Source organism: Erythrolamprus reginae, chromosome 2 (genome assembly GCF_031021105.1).
Source record: "Erythrolamprus reginae isolate rEryReg1 chromosome 2, rEryReg1.hap1, whole genome shotgun sequence".
Lineage (NCBI taxonomy): Eukaryota > Metazoa > Chordata > Lepidosauria > Squamata > Dipsadidae > Erythrolamprus > Erythrolamprus reginae.
Window position 1 is genome coordinate 78,299,570 of NC_091951.1, and position 20,514 is coordinate 78,320,083.

The 20,514-nt window shown below is 40.3% G+C and overlaps 1 protein-coding gene across 1 annotated transcript; it reads right to left on the reverse strand.

Annotated features, from left to right (window-relative positions):
• Positions 1 to 931: 931 nt before the first annotated feature.
• RPN1 (ribophorin I) lies at positions 932 to 19,381 on the reverse strand. The gene is made up of 10 exons (XM_070738396.1): positions 18,745 to 19,381; positions 15,075 to 15,139; positions 14,302 to 14,608; positions 11,689 to 11,898; positions 10,004 to 10,196; positions 8,606 to 8,705; positions 5,866 to 6,004; positions 5,426 to 5,545; positions 4,042 to 4,287; positions 932 to 1,759 (listed from the first exon to the last, which is right to left on the reverse strand). Exons 1-10 carry the CDS (start codon positions 19,057 to 19,059, stop codon positions 1,577 to 1,579), a joined length of 1,878 nt encoding a protein of 625 aa, XP_070594497.1. The 5' UTR covers positions 19,060 to 19,381; the 3' UTR covers positions 932 to 1,576.
• Positions 19,382 to 20,514: the final 1,133 nt, after the last annotated feature.

Below are 20,514 nucleotides of genomic sequence, written 5' to 3' on the forward strand. Positions count from 1 at the left end.
CCTCTCTAAGCGGTTTACAGAATCAGCATATTGCACCCAACAATCTGTGTCCCCGTTTTACCCACCTCGGAAGGATGGATGGCTGAGTCAACCTTGAGCCGATGGTGAGATTTGAACTACTGAACTACAGCTAGCAGTTAGCTGAAGTATCTGCAGTGCTGCACTCTAACCACTGTCCCACCCCCAGCCCCACTATAGAAGTTGCACTAGTCCCAAGACTTCCTGGAAACCGGAAGATGCTAACAGTGAAGATACTGAAGTGAGGAATAGTTTTTATATTTTTTCAAGCTGACTATCAACAATAATCTTAGAGAAAATCTATCTTTGTGGTCACTAAACGTTAAAATTGGTTTGTTGGCACTTAATTTTTAAAAAATCAGCAGTAAAAACCCAACGTTAAAAAGAACAGACTAACAGAACGGACCAACACTTGATAAAAGTAGAAATGAAGGCCTTGGTAAAGATATTCAGATAACGTAACGTTGTCAATCCTTTGTGAGGAAGGTAGCTCCTGTATTGTGTTTGTGCCTGTTTGCAGGCATTTATTGACTGGCATAAGAGTTTTTACTACATGGAACTGAAGTAGGCTGAATAGGGAGTTAATTTTCACATTTTCTATTTTCAAATTTTCAAAATACTTTGGTCAAGAGAACGTAAGACAGAACAGCTTCCCTTCCATATGTATTTCATTTAAATTCTGCTTTGCAATAAAATTTAGATAATTTTGAACAAGCCAAGAATATCTGCACTTCAATTGAAACATATTTACATATCCTCAACACGTATTATTAAGTATAATATCCACAAAGAATTGGGAACTCAAGAATTGGGAATTCTTACATAAGGGAAAGTAGAAGAAAATTATATTTACAGTTCGGTGCCCGAATCTAAACACTTTCAGATACGCAAATAAGAAATTTAAAACCAGAAGTAAAACATCCGTATGTCTTTATTTAAGTTTTGTTTTCTCAAAGAAACCAACTGTCTGAGAAAAAAAGCACAGGCTTGTAAGCAAATTGATCTTATCTATACTCTTCACTTCCCCATATGCTATAAATTTGAGAGGCTCAGAAAATTCAGATATAAAAAAATCGCAATCTGTGCAACAAGTATTACAAAAACCCTTTTCAATTATTTATCTGTAGTTACATCCCCAAATTAAAAACAGAAGAGAAAAAGATTTGACATCAAACCTTTGAAAAAAAATAATTGTATTTATTGTCTTCTGATATATCCAGTGTCCAAAGAGGACCTGTGTGCATGTTTCTCTAGTGGTGATTAGCGGACTTTACAACAGACTTAATTAACACTTGGAACTTTATGGGAGGACAAAAGTTGTATTAAGCCAACTGTAGTATCTGACCTCCTCCACAAAGCAATGCAAACATGCCCCAAAATAACAAACCTCAAATTCCAAATTCAGGTTTACAAGGGAAAAAAAGCCTCCCCACCCCCATGTTTAACACCAGGCATACTTATTTACTGCTCTCTTACTTTCTAAATTAGTATGGCTCAGTATACCCATACAATTGCCTTGCATTCTTCCCTCACATCACCCCAATTTTTAAATCCTAACTTATAGTGCATCGAGAATGTTGTCAATTTTGGCGACCAACTCCTGACGCTTGCTGGAATGGATCTTTTCATTCTCTAGGTACGTATCCTTCTTGAGTTTGCCAACAACCAGACGCTCGGCCTCCAAAGATGATTTGACAACCAGCTCCTTGACTTGACTATCCAGTTTCTGTATTTCGCTGACCTTGAAAGAATTTGGGACGGAATGTTAGGAATGCCACAACACAGTCACAACTTTAAAAGCAATAATACTTTAAAAAATAGAAACATTTTTTTAATGAAAACATGTTTTTCAATTATTATGTACAATGCTATTTAAGGTTTCCTTTTCTGGTCAATAGCAAATTTGAATGACAAAAAACACGCTGGCCTAAATTCTCCCAAACTTCACCTTCCCATTGCCAACTGCAATGAGTCAACACTTGGTCCTTTCCTGTTGAAAAGTGTCTGCAGGACTGATTTTATTTATGTTACACTTTGACCAAAAAGTGCATTATGGTGCAAGCTGTCATTATAGATCTTTTCATTAAATGTATGAAATCTTAACATGTATTTATTTACACGCATAGTTAATGGAAGAAATTATATGCTATTTCGAATAGACAGTAGGGCCATTACCACTTTTTGAAGCTGTTGTATTTCATTTCACATTGACTTAATTATTTTAATTGCCTATATAGCAATAGTGTTTAGACTTATATACCGCTTCATAGTGCTTTTACAGCCCTCTCTAAGCAGTTTACAGAATCAGTATGCTGCCCCCAACAATCTGGGTCCTCATTTTACCCACCTCGGAAGGATGGAAGGCTGAGTCAACCTTGAGCTGGTGGTAAGATTTGAACTGCTGAACTAAAGCCAGCAGTTAGCTAAAGTAGCCTGCAATGCTGCACTCTAACCACTGTGCCAGCCTGGCTCTTGTGTAGGTTATAGAAACATAGAAGTCTGACGGCAGAAAAAGACCTCAAGGTCCATCTAGTCTGCCCTTATACTATTTTCTATATTTTATCTTAGGATGAATATGTTTATCCCAGGCATGTTTAAATTCAGTTACTATGGATTTATCTACCACATCTGCTGGAAGTTTGTTCCAAGGATCTACTACTCTTTCAGTAAAATAATATTTTCTCATGTTGCTTTTGATCTTTCCCCCAACTAACTTCAGATTGTGTCCCCTTGTTCTTGTGTTCACTTTCCTATTAAAAACACTTCCCTCCTGGACCTTATTTAACCCTTTAACATATTTAAATGTGTCGATCATGTCCCCCCTTTTCCTTCTGTCCTCCAGACTATACAGATTGAGTTCATTAAGTCTTTCCTAATACGTTTTATGCTTAAGACCTTCCACCATTCTTGTAGCCCGTCTTTCGACCCGTTCAATTTTGTCAATATCTTTTTGTAGGTGAGGCCTCCAGAACTGAACACAGTATTCCAAATGTGGGCTCACCAGCACTCTATATAGCGGGATCATAATCTCCCTCTTCCTGCTTGTTATACCTCTAGCTATGCAGCCAAGCATCCTACTTGCTTTCCCTAGATCTTTCATTTCTAGCACTGACAGTGCTGAAGAAATTATAACCAAAAAGTATGATGCAGCAAGAGAAGTGACTTGAATATTGTTCAGCTGGTGTTACAATACTGCTAATGTCATAGATTTCCTTTAAGAGCCGTAGTGGCGCAGTGGTTAGAATGCAGAACTGCAGGCTAATTCTGCTGACTGACAACAGTTTGGCAGTTCGATTCTCACCAATTTAAGATGGGCTCAGCCTTCCATCCTTCTGAGGTGGGTAAAATGAGGACCCAGATTGTTGGGGGCAATACGTTGACTCCATAAATCACTTAGAGAGGGCTGTGAAGCACTATGAAGCAGTATATAAGTCTAAGTGCTATTGCTATTAACTTAAGGGAGGCCTTCCTAGAATTAAGTGATATAGTCAACTCAAAGCATCTTAAGTCAGTTAAAGATACTAGTTAAAATACAGATGGTCCTAGATTTACGACCATTCATTTAGTGATTGTTAGAAATGATGATGGTGCTGGAAAAAGTGAGTCAACTGTTTTTCATGCTTACAAGTCACAGCATCCCAGTGGTCATGAGAGCAAAATTTGGATACTTGGCAATTGGCATGTATGCACAATGGTTGCAGCAAGCCAGGGTCATTTGATGGCCATAGGCTACCCTCCCAGCCGGCTTCTAACAAGCAATCTCAATGAGGAAAGGCAGCTATGCTTAACAAAATGATCCACTTAACAGCTGCTGTTAAAAAAAATTCATGAAATCAGGCTTGACTCAATTAACATGGAAGTTCTGGTTCCAACTGTGTTTGTAAGTTGAGGACTACCTACATGTATATTGAGCAAAGCAACACCTGAAGCTATGTCAAAATTAGATATTTCAGCTTTTTCTCTGGGCTTCAAAAACCTAAATAAAAGATGCAGGATTGGATTGCAGTATTAATAGACTCTCACTTTGTCACACAGGTCAGAACCTTCCATCTTCAACTTGGATTGCAACGAGGCTATTTCATTTGTTAAGGCTTTGTGTTCAACTTCCAAAGATTTTTTGCCGCTATTCAGAGTAGAAATATCGCGGGACTGCTTGTACTTATTCACAGCTTCATCAAAAAGGCGGTAGAGACATAGTCTCTTATTCACTCCAGTTAGAACTTGCTCTGTAATGCAAGCAACTTTCATCCTGGCTTCTGCTGCTGGATCCTGCAAGACCACAAGGAATTACATGGGGAAAACCTCTAGATGAAGCATTCGTACATTGCATGTTTTATGCATTTATTTAAAACGTGTGTATCTCTGAATCAACAATAAAACAATATATACAAAACAAAGACAAATAAGAGGTGGGGAGAATAGAAAGATCTGGTGTTGCAACTCCATGTCACTAATACTATCTAATACAGTGATAGTGAACCTATAGCATGGGTGCCACAGGTGGCATGTGGAGCCATATTTGCCGGCACGGAAGCCGTTGCTGTAGCTCTGCTCCAGCACGTAGGTGCATGCCTGTCAGCTGATTTTTGGCTTGCATGGAGGCTCTGGGAGAGCATTTTTGGCTTCCAGAGGGCCTCCAGGAGGATGGGGGAGGGCATTTTTGCCCTTCCCAGGCTCCAGGGAAGCCTCTGGAGCCTTCGGAGGGTGAAAAACAGGCCTACTGGGCCCATCAGAAGTTGGGAAATGGGCTGTTCCTGGCATGCAGAGGGCTTCTGGGGGATGGGGAAGGCAATTATCGCCCTCCCCAGGCATTGAATTATGGGTGTGGGCACTCACACAGGTGCGATAATGTGTGCATACGTTTTTGGCACCCGAGGGAAAAAAGGTTCGCCATCACTCATCTAATACATTATCCTCCCATTATAATTTCAGCACTGGGGGGCGGGGGGAGCCAGGTTTGGCATGTTCTCTGGAAGATTAAAAGAAGGAATGGGGATAACAACTGTTGAATCTCCAAGGAGAAGCTGTTTGATATGTCAATGTTTTGTTAAAATTGAGTCAAAGTTAACAAAACTAGAATTGAAAACATTTTTAATCACCACTTCTTAGTTTAAATTAAACTGCCCAGTTTTGTATCTGAGAAGACTTTGGAAAAATGAAACATCAACAGTATTTACAGCAGTATAGATGTTTAATGATTAATTTCATTTGTTTAGACAAATAATTGTCTATATTAAGAAGCAACTGAATATTACTTTTACATGGAATAGCCTTTGTGTTGTTACGTTTGCATATAAAAAAAGCAAGTCAGATACAAAAAAATTAATTCCCAAAATCTAATATCCAATTAAAAGGGTATCCTATGAAATTCTAGTGACTCCATCTTCTCTCAAAACTATAACGATACCTTAGTGATGGAGAAGTCCAACCTCACGTACAGAATCACCGTAAAGAATAGGATGTAGAATGCTCCAACTACCAGCAGAGGTTCTTGCAACATTAGGATTTTATTAAAAGTATAGTGTACCTGGAAAAAGACAAGTAGTAAGGCAGAAGGAAGTTTTATTACATGTTTCCCTAGCTGATTTACTATTTGAGTGTTTTTTAATTAACCATCCACTAATGATGATGATGATGATGATGATGATGATGATAATAATAATAATAATAATAATAATAATAATAATAATAATAATAATAATATATTAGATTTGTATGCCGCCTCTCTCCGGGAACTGTTTTTCTGTTGTTGCCTTGACACATTTAATACTAAATTCATAGCAATTTGGGATGAAAGAATGAGAAACTTTTTAAATGTTTTACATGAACTAAGTAAATATTTTTTACCACAATGTCTTGGATGTGTTGTTCAACTAGGTTACTCTTATGTGCTACAATGACTGGACGGCCAAAGGTATCAAGATACGTATAGTGAAGTTCATCAGGATTCCGGCTGATATCATATGGACTGTCCACATGAATATTTCTGTAGACAACAGGATGCAAAAATGTCAGAGATACTGTTGGGGGGGGGGAATCTGAAGATATGTAACAGTTAGGGCTAGATGATTAACTAATATCGATAGCTTGCGTGTACAGTGCATTTAGAAAGTATTCAAGGCCCCTTCACTTTTGTCAATCAAGCCTGATTTTATAGTTGTTGAAATTCATTTTCCCCCTCATTAATCTACACTCAGTACCTCATAAGGAAAACGTGAAAACAGAATTTAAGAAATGTCTGTAAATCTATTGGCATAACTATTCAGATCCTTTGCAACGCTTGAAATTTAGACCCGGTGTACCTGCTCTCCCAATTTCCTTTGATCGTTGCTAACGTAAACTGTGGTAAATTTAATTGATTGGACATGGTTTATAAAGCACACAGAAGGCCTCACATCTGACAATGCATACTGTAGCAGAACAAAAGCCATAAGGTTAAAAGAACGGCCTGCAGAGCTCAGAGACAGGATTATTGCAAGGCCCAGATCTGGGGAAGACTACAGTAAAAATTTCTGATGCACTGAAATTTGCACCGGTGACCTCCATAATTCTCAGCTGGAAGAACTTTCACACAATCATGACTCTTCCAAGAGCTGGTCGCCCAGTCAAACTGAGCCATCTCTTAGTAAGAGAGGTGACCAAATATGATGATCTTTCTGACTGACTTCCCGAGATCATGTATGGAGATGGGACAGAGTTGCAGACGGACAACCATCCCTGCAGCCCTCCACCAATCTGAATTTTATGGCAGAGTGACCAGACAAAAGCCTCTCCTCTGTTCAAAACACGTGAACGTCTGTTTGTGGTTTGTTTAAAAAAAGCACCTGAAGGACTCTCAAACTGTGAGGAACAAGATTCTCTGCTCTGATAAACCGAAGACTGAATTGTTTCAATTCAATTCTAAACGTTATGTCTAGAGGAAACCAAGCACTGCTCATCACCTGCCCAATATCTTCCCAACAGTGAAGCATGGTAGTGGCGGCATCATGCTGTGGAGGTGTTTTTCAACAGCAGGAACTGGGAGACTGGTTAGGGTTGAGGGGAAGCTGAATGGAGCAAAGTACAGGGATATCCTCAATGAAAACCTGTTCCACAGCACTCAGGACCTGAGACTGGGCTGAAATTTCACTTTCCAACATGACAACGATCCCAAACACATAGCCTAGACCAGTGTTTCCCAACCTTGGCAACTTGAAGAGATCTGGACTTCAACTCCTAGAATTCCCCAGCCAGCATTTGCTGGCTGGGGAATTCTGGGAGTTGAAGTCCAGATCTCTTCAAGTTGCCACGGTTGGGAAACACTGGCCTAGACAATAATAGTGAACCTTTTTTGGTTCATGTGCATACCCACATCCATAATTCCATGCGCGGGGGGGCTGTGCATTGCGTGCATGACAAGCCACCATCACCACCATCCCACTCCTGGTACGCCATGGCACATCCGTTTTTTGCTCTCTCCTGGAAAGGAGCCTGGGGAGGGCAAAAATGGCCTTCCCCACTCCATCTCTGGAGGCCAGAAATGGCCCATTTGCCAACTTCTTCAAATTGGAAAATGGGCCATTACTGGCCTCCAGAGGGCCTCTGGGGGTAGGGAAGGCCGTTTTCACCCTCCCCAGGCTCCTAGAAAGGCTCTGAAACCTGGGGAGCAAAAACAAAAAACAGAACTTCCGGTTCAACCTTAACTTGGAAAATGGAACTTTTCCAACCTCTGGAGGACCTCTGGGGAGTTGGTGGGTAAGGCCGTTTTCACCCTCTCCAAGCTCCTAGAAAGGCTCTGGAGCTCAGGGAAACAAAAACCAGGCCTTCACCAACCCCTCCGGAGGCAAAAAACAGACTGTTTCCTGACTCCTAGTGGGCCCAGAAGGCCTGAAAATCAGCTCAAGGGCCCACCGATATGGCTCTGCATGCCACTTGTGGCACATGTGCCAGAGGTTCGACATCATGGGCCTAGATGACACACCAGTGGCTTAGGGACAATTCTGTGTGGCCCAGCCATAATTTGAACCCTATTGAATATCTCTGGAGGGACCCGAAAATGGCTGTCCACGTACAGTTGCCATCCAACCTGACTGAGCTTGAGAGGACTTGCAAGAAAGAATGGCAGAAAATTCAGGTGAGCAAAACCCTAACCCAGTGGTTCTCAACCTTTTTTTGGCCATGCCCCACCCAAGCATCTCTAAAATCCTGATGACCCCCCCCCCCCCAATGACATATAATACTTACTATTCAAAAAGTGAACTCTACACATGCAGAGGAAGCCTAAAAGGCAATTAGTTTGGTTTAAACCAGGCTCCAATTGCCCCAATTAAAAATCAAAATGCCCCTTGTGGGACGTAGGCCCCATGTTGGGAACCAGGGTCCTAACCCTAGCCCAAAAAGATTTGAGGCTGTAATTGCTTCCAAAGATGCTTTAACACAGTACTAAGTGAAAGGTCTGAATACTTTCTGAATGCACTGTAAGTACTGAAATTAGATTGAATTTTTTTTAAAATGTGTCACATGCACGCCCAGAGAACTATATTTTATGAGTGACAATCTTACAGCACAGTTTCATGGATCGACAGATCATGAACCACGTTGTACTTACTTGGCACCTTCTGGAAGAATAATCTTTACCGTTAATGAGTCTGTAACTTGTTCATCGAAAACATGGTCAATAAATCTCATCTTCAGGGCATACTGATCACCTTGAAAAGATTAACAAGCACTGTAAATTTTTTCCTGTTCTTATAATGGCAAGATCTAGTTGTATAAAACATCAATGTAACATTTTTACATTAAGACACTAAGCACCACTAGAACCGATTACATGTAGATAGATTCAATGACAAATTGTAAGAGAGTCACACAATAAAATATGCCAATTCTACATTCAGCATAAGCTACTGAACACACATAAACACTTCCCTGTCTTAAAACATAAGAATTCTGGGTAAATTGGGCAAGAGGAAAAATGGATTTTCTGGTTCCTTCTATTAAAGAGGTCCGTGTACTAGGACAGGGGTCTGCAACTCACAGCTCTGGAGCCACATCTAGCTCTTTCATCCCTCTCTTGCAGATCTCCCTGTCACTCAAAATATGCATCACAACCGCCAAGGTGTGACACCAGCCAGCAGCGATTTATTGAGCTTTTCAACCCATCTTTTTTTTTCAGCGTTCAAAATATTTTTGTTGCATGCAAAAGTATACAGAAATAAAAACTTGTTTTCTCTGTAGCCATTCATTGATTTCTCAAATGCAGAACAACTATAATTTTCTTATATGTAGCATAAAGGTACAAAATGATATATATATAGTATTATCTTCCTTTTAGATGTCAAAAGGATTTTGTGGCTCTCGGCGTTTTCTTTTCTGTGGGAAATGGGTTCAAACGGCTCTTTCAGTGTTGAAGGTTGCTGACCCTTGTACTAGGATCAAGAAAGACCTTCTCTATAGTGTCTCCCTTTCTGTGGAACATTATTCCCCTGTAAATAAGACTGCCCCCTTGACTTAATTCCTTCTTAAAAAGCCGCAAAGACATGATCTTGCCAGTGGGATTGGGTGCCCCAGAGTGTAGTCCATCAAGTGTTTTCATTACTGTAATTAAGGAGGAAAGGATTTATTTGGGGGGGGGTGTTGTATTTGGCATTTTACTTCTGTAGGCCTGAATGAATTAGGTGGCCATGCAAATTTTCTTAATAATAAATAAAAAGTTGGAGAAATAAAAACTTCAGTAGATGGAACATTAAACTTTGAAAGGACTGAAAGCAATGTTTTCAGTTACTTTTCAGATATTGTTTCCATGATTAAAATAAACTCAAGATAAACTTTCTAAATACCGGTATATATGCAAAATAAAAACCAGGCAAAGAACCCTGGTTCTTGAAAATTTCAAATGCACCCCTATCTGATCATAAATACAGAAATAGAATAGTTATATACTTCAGAGTGTTTCATTATATATAAACAATTTTCCAGTGCCTAATAATCTGATATGGTTGCCTACCAAGATTAAAGAGATATTCATAGCTGGGCAAGTTGTAGCCAATTATATAGTGAGTCTTCCAACCACCAAACAAAGGGAAACGAGGGCGAATCTCCATTTCCACCGAGTCATCCAAGATAAGAAGATGACTGGTAGATATATTGCCAATTTCATCTCTGTAATACACATCTTGAGCAGCAGCAGGAAGGATAGTCTGCAAGAAAGTTTTAGTAAGACCCATAAGGACAGAGACTATAACATAAATTTAATCTAATTGATTATATTTATATAGCTGTCCATCAAATAGATTAACTAAAGCAGATTAACTAAAACAACTAAAATGCAGCATGTATTTTTCTTCTAAAACGCATAACACCAGCCATTCAAATTAAGTTAAAGTAAAATACGGTCAATTAAAAAAAACCCTTAAAAACCCGAAGAGAAACAAAATCTTTCTCAAGATTTTGAGTCTATTCAGGGAGATTCTTCCATGACTGGGGCACCGACAAGGAGGAGGCTGTAATAGGTTAACAGCAAGAAAGACTGGCCTTATACTGTATGTTTTCCCATTTGAGGAATTGGCTTTGTCCACTATATCATACAGTCCCTGAACACTTTTCATTGAGGGAATACAATTCTCCAGGAAGATGAGAAAGGAAGAAATTTTTCCCATTCTTTATTTATATGATAAATCATAAACTGTACCCATACAGCATGATCAAAATGTCAATTCAATGGAATCTTATCGCTTAATGTTTTAAAACTTGCAGTTTTCTTTAAAAAAAAAAAAAAAAAAAAATTCCATGCATCACATATCCACCAGGGACACTTACATAATACTGTACAGATAAAATGTAGCCAAGCCATTGCGATCTGGATATAGTCACAGCTGGTATTATTGGTCAGAAACAATAAAAATAATTTATCCACTTCCAGAAATGTTCATTTGCTCTGGAATCGGCTCCTAGCCTCTGTACCCTTGTGCTAACAAAAGTGCTTCCCGTCTCTGATATAATCTTTATTTTTTTAAAAACTCCCCCTAAGCACTTAGAATATAAAGCACTAGATGAGATTTACCTACAAGTGGGTGAAATTCTCCCGGTCAATTGTCAAAGAGTTGGTCGCGAAGACAGTCCGAGGCTCCGCCCACCTGCCACCATTTGGGTTCTTTTACCCTCTGCGCATACACAGAACGCTGTGTGCATGTGCAGAGGGAAAAGAACCCAAATGGTGGCATGCAAGTGGGCGGGCGGCCCACCCAAACCGGAAGCATTTTACCCTTGCCTACAAATAAACACATTAACAAGCTTAGAAAAATATGTTCCCAAGCAAATGAATCCGAGAATGAGATTCAGATAGATGACACAAGTAAGTAGCAGGGAAAAAAATAATGGTAATACTAGTAGTTAATAAGTAGCATATTTCATTAACTACTAGTTAAAAAGTGATATGATACTTTTAAAAACTGTTTTAGCATATTGCATCATGGAAGAGAGAGAAATCAGGACTTTAAAAGGAACTGAAAACAAGAAAACATTCTTCATGTTCTCAAAGCAGAGAAGTACTACTTGTTCCAAATGTTCTCCTCTCCCCTCCTTCAGTAGTTGGCTCATTCATGGCTACTATATTGTGACTTGTTTTGACAATATGATGCTACTGCTTAAAACAAAGCAAGGCAACAAGAAATAAAAGGAATAATGAAAAACCTTAAAAGACTTCACAGAAGATATCCCACTATCTGGCTGTCTTTGATAGTCGTATCTGGAGAAAGGCCCTTTGAGCACAGCTCCCGTATGCCTCAAGTCAACGGTTTCTTCAACTGCAATATTACCCCAGTGAGACACTTCAATGACACGCGTCATGCTGGTGATAGTCAGGAATGGACTGTTGTTTTCATAATGTATCTTAAGGCTATCCTGAGGGGGGAAAAGAAAAATATAAGAGAGAAATTGAATATTTCTTTATAGCAGGAGCCGTTTCACTTACATGTGACCAGTTAGCAAAGTCAAAGGAACCCTAAAGCGCACTAACAATTTATTTATTTATTTATTTGTTTATTTGTTTATTAGATTTGTATGCCGCCCCTCTCCGTAGACTAAAAACAATTTAAAAAACGGCATATAACAAATCTAATATTTAAAATAACTAAAAAAGCCTTATTAAAAACCAAACAAGCACACACACAAACATACAATGTATACATTGTATAGGCCTAGGGGGAAAGGATATCTCAATTCCCCCATGCCTGACGACAGAGGTGGGTTTTAAGGAGCTTACGGAAGGCAAGGAGGGTAGGGGCAATTCCGATCTCTGGGGGGAGCTGGTTCCAGAGGGCCGGGGCCGCCACAGATAAGGCTTTTCCCCTGGGAACCCCCTGGGCCAATCGACATTGTATTGTCGATGGGACCCAGAGAAGGCCAACTCTGTGGGACCTAACCGGTCGCTGGGATTCGTGCGGCAGGAGGCGGTCCCGGAGATATTCTGGTCCGATGCCATGAAGGGCTTTATAGGTCATAACCAACACTTTGAATTGTGACCGGAAACTGATCGGCAACCAATGCAGACTGCGGAGTGTTGGTGTAACATGGGCTTATTTGGGGAAGCCCATGATTGCTCTCGCAGCTGCATTCTGCACGATCTGAAGTTTCCGAACACTTTTCAAAGGTAGCCCCATGTAGAGAGCGTTACAGTAGTGGAGCCTCGAGGTGATGAGGGCATGAGTGACTGTGAGCAGTGACTCCCGGTCCAAACAGGGCCGCAACTGGTACACCAGGCGAACCTGGGCAAACGCCCCCCTCGCCACAGCTGAAAGATGTTTCTCTAATGTGAGCTGTGGATCGAGGAGGACGCCCAAGTTGCGGACCCTCTCTGAGGGGGTCAATGATTCCCCTCTCAGGGTGATGGATGGACAGATGGAATTGTCCCTGGGAGGCAAAACCCACAGCTACTCCGTCTTATCAGGGTTGAGTTTGAGTCTGTTGACCAAACAGACTAGTGACAGCAATTCCAATAGTCTCAGTTGCTTTTGTAACCCAAAGACATGTAGGTTATTAAGCAAGAAGAGGTGGAAATAAGGAGCACCAATGTACAACAGGAGGCGGGAAGACTTGGGAAGCTCGAGGAAGGCAGAGATGTGCAGTGAGCAGGAGGGACTTACCGGAATGACTTGCAACCTTCCCTGCCCACTGACTTGTAGGGAGCTGGCACGGAAGGTTGCAAATGGTCATCACGTGACTGCAGCTGTGACACTGTAATCATAAGCCAGGGAAGTGAGCACAATCACATGACCAGTGGAATGATGGGAACTTCAGGGATGCCTGTACTTCCTTTCCCCCACCCTCCCAGCACCATCATAATTTTGAATTGTTGCCAAACAAATGGATGTAAGCAGAGGACCGTTTTTATGACAGATCGTAAAAGCTTCCAGTTTTTACAAATGCACTACTGAAAGAGCATTCTATCCTGCACCATCTAGCAAGTCCCTGGCAAATATTTCCTTTTATCTACTGTTGTGGTTAGCTCTGGCCCAGCTCCTGCCCCAAGGACTGTGGATGTGGGGGAGACATCCACATGCTGCAGGCCTGGTTTGAAGATGAAGGCTCCTCTGACCAAGAAGACATGAGTGACAGGGAGGAGAGTGTGGCAGGCAGCTCAGAAGGAGATCAATTATCTAGCTCCTCCTTGGATTCAGAACAAGAGTTAATGATACAGCCACGCATGCGGAGAGCGATGCATCGGCAACAACAACTGAGAGATTATTATCAAAGAAAATGAGGCCACCTGTGGATGGGTGGGGCTGTGGTAATTAGTGAGGCTGCTATAAATAGCAGCCTGTGGGTTTGGCCATTGTGGAGGATTATCTGATCGTTATGTTTCGTGACTGCTTTCCTGACTTTGACTTTTTGTGTGCTGATTTTTCCCTGCTTTGAACCTAAACCAGAGCAAAGTGTGTTTCACTTTGTGAAAGAAGGACTTTGAATTGCCTCACAGCTGCAAGCTAAGTATCACAGGACTGATAAGGGACTTGTATAAATTACCAGTTTGTTTGGAGACCAGTGCTCTTTGCTATACCAAAAGAGGGCTTAGTTTAAGTGAATTTTCATTATAAAGAACATTGTTTTGAATTTTCAAACGTGTGTGTGTCTGAAATTTGTACCTGTGAATTTTTGGGAGGATTCTACCAGAGAGCCCGACAGAACATCTACCCACGAAGAATTCTTCAATACTATAGCAAGCAACTATGTCATTAAATACAAGACTGCTTTTAAAAAAAATAATATTTGTATTCAATTCATTCTTTGTCACAAGTAAAAGTTTACCTCACTGTATGGGGCTACGTCCTTGAAGGGTCCATATTCAATCATGTCCTCTGAGCGGCTGGGATTGCCTAACTTGGTGTAGTTTTCAATGTTTCTTGAGGCCAGTTTCACACGAGTTGTCTGGGTCTTGGTTACATACGGGGAGTAGAAATAATGATTACCTTCAAAAACCACAAACTGCTTCTCTGCCTGAGAGATGTGTGTGGGGTAGGGTTGCAGGACATGTGTGAAAACTGTTTCAATAGATAAACGGATTCTTCCACTTGGAGGCAAAGGAGACGGCAATTTCACAGTGAAGAATTTGCCACTAAAAAGAAGGGGAAAAGTAGAAAATCAGTCAGACCATTTCTACATTCCTTGCTTCTAAACAAACTCATTTCTAACAGGAATTTGATCAATCAGCAGACAGGGCAATTTCTGCTGTTAAATTTCAATTATTAGTTCTTATGATTTTAAAGCAATACATATATTTAAAAAACAATGCAACGTATTAATTGCTAATACAATAATGTGAAATAAAGAACATATTAACCAGAGATGCCTTACAACTTTAGGAAACCTTTTTTTTAGCACATTGTCTTTTTTCCCAAAAAATAGTGCAAGCAGTCAAAAGAGAATGAATTATAAAAACTGAATTTGAGGTATCAGCCTATTTATACAATCTAATTAAACATCTGATGTTTTTTGAGGTTACACAGAAGTTTACATTTTAAAAAGTACTCTTAAAAATGAAGTAGAAATATCAGCCTTTATTTCCCCATGACAAAACTTACCTTTTACCTTTTACTTTTGTTTCCTTCACCTCCAGGGTATTTTCCTCTTCTTCTTCAGCTTTTACCTATCCAAAAAAATTATATAAAATGTTAATCGGTGTCACCATTGACAGTTCCCAAGCAAGGCAATAGAATTCATCTATACTGTTTGCCAAGAAAGATCAGAAAGATACCAAAAACACATTTTAATTTGAGGCACATGCTAATAATTAAAGCGTCAACTAATGATTTAATTAGGGCATGATAGGAACCTGAAATAAAAATTATTAATAAAAAAATAGTCATAACTCTTAAACATATAACATATCAGGAAAGACTTTATGAACTCAATCTGTATAGTCTGGAGGATAGAAGGGAAAGGGGGGACATGATCAAACATTTAAATATGTTAAACGGTTGTATAAGGTTCAAGAGGGAAGTGTTTTTAATAGGAAAGTGAACCCAAGAACAAGGGGGCACAATCTGAGGTTAATTGGGGAAAGATCAGAAGCAACGTGAGAAAATATTATTTTACTGAAACCGTAGATGCTTGGAACAAACTTCCAGCAGATGTAGTTGGCAAATCCCCAGTACTGTAACTGAATTTAAACATGCCTGGGATAAACATATATCCATCCTAAGATAAAATACAGGAAATAGTATAAGGGCAGACTAGATGGACCACAAGGTCTTTTTCTGCCGTCAATCTTCTATGTTTCTATGTTAAAATCTAAAACATCACCCATCAGAAATTGACAATTATGTGTCAAATGTCTTGTATTGTTTTAGAACACAGAAACATTATGGTCCTACAGAATTGGGCGGCATAGAAGTCGAATAAATTAAATTAATAAATAAAAAATATAGAAAACCAGTAAGAAATAAATAACTATTTTCCCTCAAAAATCCAACTAGGAATATAATAAAAAATATCTACAGAATAAGAAAATGATGTTTCCTTTCCAATTAGAATTTTGCAGAAGGTAGCAACAATGCTAGTGCTTACGAAAAATATTCTTTCATCCTTCAACTTCACTGAGATTTTTGCTAAGTAAATATTGGTTGGTTGCATCTATGCATTCACTGTCAATTAGGAAAACAGCATTCAGATACCCAATTTTAAAACAGTAATAGTAGAGACCTGTGGCACAGGTTTTCATTTAAAATCTATCTTATTGGAATTCTTGTGAAAGAGCTCCCGAATAGCTGAGAACAGGCTGACCTGACTTTGAAGTGCAAAAATACATTTTCTTTTTACTAATAAAAATAATAATCAAAGCCTCTTAAAATGTACTTTAAAAGTGGATTTTGCAAACTTCGTTTTTACCCTCAAGGCAAAGAGTTTACTGTAAAGGAAAAACTCCATTACCAAAAAAGGAAAAAATAATTTAATATTCCCTTCCTGGTGTGTTGAATCGCAATATTCAAATTTCCTCATCACATGACATACACAAGGAAAGTTACAAAAGTGATTCTCCTCCGAAAAAAAGTCATTTCGATATTCTATCCAAAAGTAGAGCCATGTTATCAGAAATGTCGATTAGAAAATACTGTTTATCCAAGGATTATGCAAAGAAAGAAGGGCTACTTTTCTGAGTTTGTTCAATTTATTTAATAACACAGGGCAATTCAAGAAATGATCCAGCAGATATGAATTACCAGAATATCTATTCTACACAATTCCTATACAGTAATTATAAATTCACATTGAACTCAAGGAACAGAAGTGTAAATCACAAACCTATCTTTTTTAATGGACTGAAAATGAAGACTAGTTGCCAGGACTCAGATCTCAGCTCAGTCTCAGCCTGGCATTGATAAATGCCATTATTCAAACAATTACAGCCTTTTCCTCTAGCTGAACTAGCTTAATCTTTATGACTCCAAACTTAATTTTTAAAATCACACTAATTTGCACAATAAAATCATTTAAACTTCCTAATAGTAGAACCGATGCAATAGTATTGGTAGTTTTTTCAAGGTGAAGCTTCTGTTAAAACGTTTAATTAATATATAATACAACAGCAACAAAGTGTTTAACAACGTCTATCAAGAATCTGAAGAGAATCCAAACCAACTTTTCCTTCATCAGTTAGCCATGATGCATAGAGAAAAATGAATGCTACCAAACTATTGCTATAAGCGGAAGAGACATGGACAGGCTTCGAAAGCCACGCCTCCCTCTGATTTAAACTACTTGCTCATGGCTCTTGGAAGTAGTGTATGCTTACGTGTCAGTACCCACCAGGCTTTTTACTACAGCAGTACTCTGGAAGAGAATCAACACGTAGAGGAGTAACAGGAAGCAAAGAAAATGGGTGAATTTGGCCACAGAATGGCATTATTATTTGAACTGGCATGCTGTCAAAAGCCCAAAGGACATCTCAAGAGCAATTTTGGATGGAAATATAATTATATTTCAATGAAATTATATGTCCATTATTTTGCATACTTTTTACAATCATCACACGAACGACCTAGAAATGTTCTGGAGTTTCACTACACCCAAAACATGGGTGGGTTTTGTCTTTATTTCTGCCATGCTGTTTTTCCCTGCTCTCTCCAACTGGGTGCTTTTCAGACACAATGCGTTAAAACTTTCAGAGTCTACAAACCAACATAAACTGGGTAAAAGATAAAAAGTGCTATGCAATACTGCATTCAGCTTTGATCACCACAATGCAAAAAGGATGTTGAGACTCTAGAAAGAGTGCAGAGAAGAGCGACAAAGATGATTAGGGGACCAGAGGCTAAAACATATGAAGAATGGTTGCAGAAACTGGGTATGCCTAGTTTAATAAAAAGAAGGGCCAGGAGAGAGATGATAGCAGTGCTCCAATATGTCAGGGCTGCCACAAAGAAAGAGTCTAGTTATTCTCCAAGGCACCTGAGTGTAGAACAAGAAGCAATGGTTGGAAGCTGAACAAGGAGAAAAGCAACTTAGAACTAAGGTGAAATTTCTGACAGTTAGAACAATTGATCAGTGGAACAGCTTGCCTCCAGAAGTTGTGAATGCTCCAACACTGGAAGTTTTTAAGATGTTGGATAAGCACCTGTCTGAAGTAGTGTAAGGTCCCCTGCCCAACAGGGGATTGGTTTAGAACAGTGTATCCCAACCTTGGCAACTTGAAGATACCTGGACTTCAACTCCCAGAATTCCCCAACCAGCATTCGCTGGCTGGGGAATTCTGGGAGTTGAAGTCCAGATATCTTCAAGTTGCCAAGGTTGGGAAACACTGGACTAGAAGACCTCCAAGGTCCCTTCCAACTCTGTTATTATTATAATTTCAACTCGGGCTGAGATGAGTGTCTAACTTATAACACGATCGCCGCTCGTTAACTCCCTGTAATTCCACTTATCCAAGCCAAAGCATTCGCCCCATCGCCATAACAACCGCCGACTTAACTGCTCCTTTCTACCAAAAAAATTGGTGGAGAGGCAACGTAACAGCCGAGTTTAATGCTGGAGAAGTCAGCGAAGAACAGAAGAAGAGAACGAGGAAGAGGAGCTTCAAAGGCACAGATCCGCCTTAAAAAAACCCGGACAACGTGGACACGAAAAGCCCGATCACACTCACACACACACACACACAGAGTAACAAGACTTTGGCAAGGAGGGAGGGAGGCATCCGGGGTCAAGGAGCGGCAGAAGAAGCAGGCCGAGAGCTTGACGGCCCGACGGTTGGCTCACCTGCGCCCCCAGGTAGGCCAGGTGGTTCTCCAAGCCGGGGTCCAAAGCCAGGAGGAAAGACGTGGCAGACGCCGAGCTCCCGGCGGAGTTGGCCAGGCTGATCTCGGCCGTCACTTTGGCCAGGTGCGTGCCGAGGTCCACGGTCCGCTTTACGTCTTCATTGATCAGCTCGGGAGCTGCCAGGGCCGCCCTTCCCAGGCAGAGAAGGAGCAAGAAGCGGGCGAGGTGGATCCCCATGGTCGGGCCACGCTGCGAAGAACGAAGCCGCCGAGCAAACCGGATGGACTCACTCTTTCGCGTCGCTTGTTCATTCATCCAAAGGGCACAAGATGGCGCCCCCCACGCCGAGCCACAGACAAGATGGCGACGCCCAGAGACGCGCCGCTCTCGGAAAAACGGCACGGCCCTACTACAAACGCGACGCCCTGGCCCGCGCGTCGAATTCGCGTCACGTACTTGAGGTACTGGCGCGCGGGGGAAAGGAGGGGAGTTGTAGACTGATGGCAAATGAAAGATCGACCTGTCAGAGACGTTTGCACGTGATGCGAATCCGCGCCTTCCGTTGATGATTTTGATTGCTTGTAAACTCGTCCGGTTGTGAATGTGTGTGTCAGTGCGCTGCAACTATTGTCGAGTTCTTGTTTTGGGGAAGAGGGAATGTAGGAGACAGTATGTTAGCTTATAAGCTGTTCTCTACAATGAAGTTTTTATATACGGTAGTACTGTAGTGTAATAAGCATGATTATGACTGTATGATTGTAACTTGTATTCATAAGATTTTTATTAATATTGTTTCCTCATTGCTTATTTGACCCATGACAATCATTAAGTGTTGTATCACATGATTCTTGACAAATCTGTATTTTCTTTTATGTACACTGAGAGCATATGCACCAAAGACAAATTCCTTGTGTGGCCAATAAAGAATTCTATTCTGTTCTATTCTATGCTTGATGTACAACCAAGCTCTGATTACGTTTGTGGCATATTGTGCAAAATGGGCCGTTATAGTTATAGTCAGCAAGGGACGTTGCATGTAGTATGTAGTTCATAAAATCATCTACCACATTGTCCTAACGGTCAATGAATATTTCAGCTTCAACCACAACACACACACAAAATAGATTCAAACTCAATGTAAACTTCTCAAAACTTGACTGCAGAAAATACAACTTCAGCAACAGAGTGATCAATGCATGGAATGCACTACCTGACTGGTTTCTTCCCCAAACCCCAAAAACTTTAATCTTAGACTGTATACAGTCGACCTCTCCCCATTCCTAAGAAGTCTGTAAGGGGCATGCATAAGCGCACCATCCTGCCTACCATCCCTGTCCTACCGTCCTATTGTCCAAATTTACCTATACCTACTTGCTTTTGTTTATATGTTTATACCATACCAATTGTACCCGTTTTGACAAGTAAATAATAAATGTAGCACAGATACATATGATTTAGTCATAGTAGGAGTGAAATGCATTTAGTGAAAGTCTCAGTTGATTAAAGCCACGTTACATAGAAACATAGAAGACTGACGGCAGAAAAAGACCTCATGGTCCATCTAGTCTGCCCTTTTACTATTTCCTGTATTTTATCTTACAATGGATATATGTTTATCCCAGGCATGTTTAAATTCGGTTACTGTGGATTTACCAACCACGTCTGCTGGAAGTTTGTTCCAAGGATCTACTACTCTTTCAGTAAAATAATACTTTCTCATGTTGCCTTTGATCTTTCCCCCAACTAACTTCAGATTGTGTCCCCTTGTTC

Bases quoted from the DNA above. Each gene is read 5' to 3' on its own strand.
- RPN1 (XM_070738396.1), bottom strand. From the start codon at position 19,059: ATGAATGAACAAGCGACGCGAAAGAGTGAGTCCATCCGGTTTGCTCGG. The intron at 14,609-15,074 runs GTAAGTTTTGTC...CCTTCTTTTTAG, and splicing joins ACAAAAGTAAAAGGTAAAAG to TGGCAAATTCTTCACTGTGA. The intron at 11,899-14,301 runs GTAAACTTTTAC...TTCCCCCCTCAG, and splicing joins ACGTAGCCCCATACAGTGAG to GATAGCCTTAAGATACATTA.